Source organism: Thalia democratica, chromosome 7, assembly GCF_965202585.1.
Source record: "Thalia democratica chromosome 7, ktThaDemo2.hap1.1, whole genome shotgun sequence".
In the NCBI taxonomy this organism is placed as follows: Eukaryota; Metazoa; Chordata; class Thaliacea; order Salpida; family Salpidae; genus Thalia; species Thalia democratica.
In genome coordinates, this window is record NC_139171.1 from 44,866,768 (window position 1) to 44,873,189 (window position 6,422).

General features: G+C 26.1%; 1 protein-coding gene across 1 annotated transcript; it reads left to right on the top strand.

Moving 5' to 3' along the window:
- Window positions 1-255: 255 nt before the first annotated feature.
- Window positions 256-4,550, top strand: LOC145841385 (trypsin-3-like). Its single transcript, XM_082948747.1, has 5 exons — window positions 256-269; window positions 965-1,132; window positions 1,474-1,624; window positions 4,087-4,341; window positions 4,407-4,550. The coding sequence occupies exons 1-5, from the start codon at window positions 256-258 to the stop codon at window positions 4,548-4,550; spliced, it is 732 nt and encodes a 243-aa protein (XP_082804873.1).
- Window positions 4,551-6,422: the final 1,872 nt, after the last annotated feature.

Below are 6,422 nucleotides of genomic sequence, written 5' to 3' on the forward strand. Positions count from 1 at the left end.
TTCATTTATAATATATATATATATATTATATTTAACTTTAGAAGCTTTTGACCAAATAACGTATTGTTTAAATTTTACAAAATTAAAAAGACCGTAGTTTTGCAAACTATTTTTTTCATCAAATTGTAAAATAATTGTTCACCTTGCTATTTAAAATAGATTTGCTAAATTGAAATTGCTATCAATAATTGCTATTTGTTCGTAAAAATCAAATAGTATTTGAGTTAAATTTGATATTTAGCTAAATTATTCAAAATGGGACTGATTGAGTAAGTAATTTGTTTACAAATCATATAATTTGTTTTTTTCATTATTACGACAAGTTAATTAGTAATTTTGATTAGTACATACTTCGTTTTTACTATCAAATCTATAAAATATTTCGTTATTCATGTAAGCTTCAAAATTTTAGGCAAAATTTTAACATTTTCAATAAAAACGAAATTCGATTATATTATTTACTAAAAATTAAAGAACTGAATTGCTTATTAAGATTTTGCATTTGTAGTAGACAGTTCTGTAATTTTCTAGAGTGTCTTATTGAAAGCTACTACACAAAATAACCTTTTATTAAACAAAAAATAGTGCAACCCCACTAAAAAACGTCTAGACAGTTGTCTGCAGCATACTGGTTATTAAAGATAACAGTTATTTTCATTACCAAGTATCAAAAACATAGTGATTGAATGTTAAGAACTTTTAGCTTTTTAAAATACGGTTGTTGTGTTAATTCATCAAAAAATCGCTTATTAAAAAACTTTCAATTACAATTAACTATAATAGAATTACTAAAAACTTACAATTTAATATACAATTTCTACATTTTTTAGCTGTTTCAATTTTACTAAAGGGGACTATTAAAACAAAATATTTAAGTGTTGTTAATAAATAGTTTTTAAGTTTGAAAAATGATTGGTGAAACAACTAGTACTATAAGTATCAAAAGAAAAGTAAGTTTTTATAGCTTTGCTAAAAAAATAACAGCTACCGATGACAAAATTGTCAATGGTGAAGCGCAACCAGCTAACTCAATAAAATTTATCGCCAATATTAAAAGATCAGGCTCCCTGATGTGTGGAGGATCTCTTCTGTCCCCTAGATATGTTGTTTCTGCTGCTCACTGTGAATACAGGTATAAAAAAGTTTTTACTAATTTTTTTTTTTTTGTTCATAGAGCAGTTTTATAAAACTGCAAACTGGAATATTTAAAACTTCACAGTTATTTAAGAGCTATAAGATGAGTTAAAAGAAATTATTGAATATATTGCAAAAAAAAAAAAACTATTAGGCTAAATGTTAGAACAAACTTAAATTGTTTTAATAATAGTTACGTCTTATTTAAAAGAAACTTTAGAGTATTTGAGCTTAAGTTTTTAAACTTTACAAGGGTGGTTTAAAATAAACTCAGTACTTTTTGTATAATTTTAAAGCAAAAGTGTTCTATTTTTTTCAGAACTCAATTATATTTTTTAGTACTCCCTCTCGTCTCACAATCACAGTCGGTGATGTTACACTTATGAAATCTGAGTCATCAGAACAAGTTTTTGGCGTAGTTCGTCAAATTCCTCACGAGTCGTACAGCTCATCCGATATGCAGAACGACATCATGCTTATCGAGCTTAATGTTAGTTTTACTTTTTTTAATAAAAATTTCTAATATCCATGAAAAATAGAAAAAAAAATGTTTCTAGTCAAGAGTATTTATCTACTTTGTTTGTGGTTCAAGTTTATTATAGTAAAACAGAATATTTAAACTTTTTGACACATGAAACAATCAATAGTTTCAAAAATAATAGTTGTTTTAAAGTAATTATTCTGAAGCTAATCAAAAATGATCACAGTAAACTGCTAAAAATATTTCTTTCTTTATCAAAATGATGGAATGAATGTAGTCTGCCTCTTTTGATTTTGAAAACTAGACAGTTTTCGAAAATTTGACTAAATAAATAAAATGGTTAGGAACCATTAAAAAACCACTGTCTCAGTCTTTTACAAAACACTAACATTGAAAATTTATAATAATTCTACTTGAATAAGAATTGATAATATTTATTCAATAAACGAAAGATCTTTCCAACGTTAGTGTTTTGTAAAATACTGATACAGTGGTTTAAAATGGTTCCTAACCATTTTTTTTTATAAAAAATATATATAGATGGGATTAAGTGCGCTGCTAGTATTTAAAACGTAAACAAATTTAACTATAGTTTTTTAGGAAATAAGAAAACTTTAACCACTTCATTATGTTAAAACATTTAAATAATCTTAGTTTGATGATCTTTTAACTTGACAATATTCTACAAATTAGTTCTATTAGATGTGATCGTTTTAGACAGCTACAATGCTTAACAACTTTAAAAGCATAAACTTAGTGTTTATTTTCCCTATTTTACAGGAAAATTAGAATTCAATTTTAACTATTCAAAAATATAAGTTTAAGCGTTTGCTAAAATGTTCCCAGCGAAACAAGTTCAATTGAATATATGATAATAACAAATTATACAATATTCTTTCTTTATACACTAACACATGTTTCTGTGTGTCAACGGCTTAACACACTTCAACGGAGCTATGAAAATCAAGAAAATTTTCATAGCTTTGTTGAAGTGTGTTAATCCGTTAAATACAGAAACATGTGTTAGTGTAACAAAGAAAGAATAATGTTGAGTCTAATTTTGTTAACTTTATATTTTTTACAAGACTTCTAAAGTGCCTATAAAAAATAAAGGCTCTATATACTTTAGCATCTACATTAAACTAAAAGTAATTCAGCAATACCTTAAAAAGCTATGTCTAATATAATCTTAAATTTTTTAGTTTATAATATTAAAAATTCTTTTATAAGTAGTTTAAAAAAGATAACAAAATCATAGTCAAAAATATCAAAAAACAAAAATGTAACGCAAAAAATAGGAAGTAAATAAATTGTAAATCATTTTTACTGTTATCCCCTGATAATTCTTATAGTACTTAGAATGTAGTCTCTTGTTGCTAAGATATATTTATTATCTTAGTCTGCGAAAAGTAATTAGTGCTTTAATGATATCGTATTGGTTGCAAAAGTCCGAATGTGAAGGGTTAGAGTTATTGCTTTTTGGTTACATTTAAACTCATTTAAATGTATGTGACTAACGAAATAAAAGCTAAAAACGAAAGTTTCTTTGTTGTTCTTAGAGACCTCTTTAGTTTTAAATTAAAAGTTTTGACTTTAATAAAAGAAGTAGTAACCTTTATGTAAACAAACTTCATAAGAATAGTAGTAAAAAAAACCGTCGTATTTTAATTAAAAAAGCTCATTTTTAAGAAGCTTCAGATTATTACCGTTGCTAAATTTAGTTTTAAATTTTATATCGTCGTAGATAGAAAAAAAACTTTTAAAATACATTTTCTGTGCACCTTTATCAATTATTGAACACCTCCGTGGACAGTAAAATAGTTTCATGCACAATGTTGTTCCCAGACACACACTACACCAACCACTACTTTAAAAGAAGTAGTAAAATGGGTCTATTTTGCAGCTTTATTGAAAACGGTACTTATCTATAACTGAGGTTCTATTAACCTTGTTATGTATGTGAAGCATTGTTTTATGAAAAAAAACTAATGAACTAACAAATTTAAATGAAAAAAACTAAATATTCAAATTATTGAAAATTATAGACTATGTTGAGTTTTGACACAACCTAAAAAAAAAGTTATATACATAAAAAAAATAGTTTATGTTAAGTTTTTTAATTATTTTTGATAATTTTAAATTGTATGCGGAAAAATGGTGTCAAGATATTAGGCATTAATTATTTGTGTAAATAAAGTGTTTTCAAGTTTTACATTTGATCTAAAATAATTTTTTTAAAACTTGTCAAAGCCTAATAAAGTTAAAAGCTTTATTAACAATTGTTTATTTTTCAACATGTTTTGAAGTATATGCAAAAAAAAAGCCTAGCATAACCAAAAACAAAACCATTAACACATTGTGTTTTTAAACTATCTTTAAACAACAAAGCATAAATTTATCTTTTTATTTATAAAGGTTCAATGTTTTGGTCTTACAAATACGTTAAACAAAATTTTAAGTTTTGATTTTAGGGAGCTGTTATGTTGAACAAGTATGTTGAAACTGTTAAACTACCATCCGCATCACCAGTAGTAGGAAGTATGTGTACTGTATACGGATGGGGAACCACCTCATCTGGTGGCTCTATTTCAAACAGTTTGATGGGAGTTGATGTTCCAGTTGTTTCTAACGATGATTGCGACACTTACTTGTACTACAGAAACTCCATCTACCCAGGAATGTTGTGTATGGGGTATCTCGAAACTGGAGGATACGATTCTTGCCAAGTTTTTATTTTTTTTTAAGTTATCCTATGATTTAAACAATAGTTAAACAATTTTTAAATTTAAAGGGTGATTCTGGCGGTCCAGCTATCTGCAACGGTGAACTTGCTGGAGTTGTTTCATGGGGAATAGGGTGCGCTGAACCAAAGTACCCAGGAGTCTACACACGTGTTGCTAACTACGTCAGTTGGCTTAATGCTAATGCTGTTTAACATAAAGGGTGTTTGTTAATAAAATTTATCTGAATTTTTTGAACATTTATTCCCTTGGAACAATAAAAAACTGTAAACATATACTCAAATAAATTATACTGTAAACTAGTTATAGTAAAATTAGAATAGTTTTATACAAGACAAGTGTTTTTCATCTGAATGGCTAAATAATTAAAAAATACTTTGAACAAAATATAAGATAAATGTATCTAAGTTTAGAAAATTATTAGTTAAAAAAAATATCAAAAGTAATAATTTTAAACAAATACAACAAAAATGTACTACTTTTAGTCTTCTAATTGTGCAATTACAGTGCTAAAATAAAACCTAACTTATACTAAATAACAAAAATTTCATGTAATTTATTTTTAGTATTAATTTAGGTTTTTATAAAATAAAAAGTTTTTGTTTTGTTGTTTTACTGAAACTTTACAAACTTTAAAAGAAATGTTAATTGTTTATTATGTTATAAATATGTTTATATTATAATGAAAAATCTTAACAAAATAAACAACTGTAACAAAAAAAATTGACATACTATTTCGTCTTAATTGCCTCAAATTTAAGCATAAATTTAGTTTTTCAAAAAACAGCTTTTATTCAATTAAAGAATGTTTTTACAAGCAGTAAAAATAGGATAAATTATAGTTAAATATATAATAAAGACGTGCAAATTAAATACTTTATTTAATACTAGGTTTCAATAGTAAAAAAATTGCAACCTTTTCAAGTATAATGAAAAAGTAAACTGCACATAACGTTGCTTATCTATAATGTTATTTGAAAACTTATTCAGCATGAAAATCTAAGCAAAAAACTAATTACATATTTGAATTCAAACTTATTAGTGTATAATAATGTAAAATTAAGTTTAAAGCTTAACAATAACTATAGAAATAAAAAAAAAAAAATTTCAAAAAATAAAATATTTGATGAACTCATGAATAATTGAGCGTTGAAAAAAAAAGATTTTAAGGCAAAAAAGTAGTTTTTTGATGTCAGAGATGAGTCTTATTTACATAATTTTTTACACTGTTTAAGAAAATATATAAATCCTTGAAATAATAACTTTAAGTTAAGCATGTCACGAAAAAATTAATTAATAATAAATAATAAATGTTTAAGTATTAATATCAAAGTAATTGCGTCTAGAAGAATAATTGTATAATTATTTATGTTTGAGTTAGCCTAGGCAACTACCAATTTAAAAATTGCTTTAGATCTTAAAAGTTCCCACGACCGGTTTCGTAATTATTAGGACTCGTAAGGCAGGCATAGTCGCGACTTTTTCTACAAACGGTAGCTTCAGCACTTATGTACTTTTTTCTGCTTGGTTAGATATAACAGCGGTTTCTCGCGACTATGCCTGAATGATAAGTAATTACAATGATAAGTAGTGATAATTAAATAAAAAAAATCATAGGCTTGTTTTTAAACTTATGCTAGATATTATGTGAAAATCTCAGAATTTTAGCGGCCCATAAACTGTAAAAGGGGGAGCCACAAGGCCATAATTTGAACTTAACACTAGATATTCTGTAATTAGTTGCGAAGAGCAAAAAAAAGGTCCTAGTTGTATTTAATGTTAGTTTTTTAAGAAATATTGTCGGAGGGGGCCATAGCTTTTTTGACCTGTTTAAAAGGGGCCTTATCGAATAGTTAGAGAAATCCTGCTCTTAACTTAAAGTATAAATACTTATATGTATATATATATATATACCACAGATGTTCTTGTGCTAAAACTTTATTTCAACTAACGGCGTTTCACTGCTCTCAAATAAATTTAAGAACAGATCTACGGAGTCTCAAAAAGCTCTAAGAATTATACATTCCGATAAGCTTAGCTTATCAGGATCTCCAGGATTTAACGCC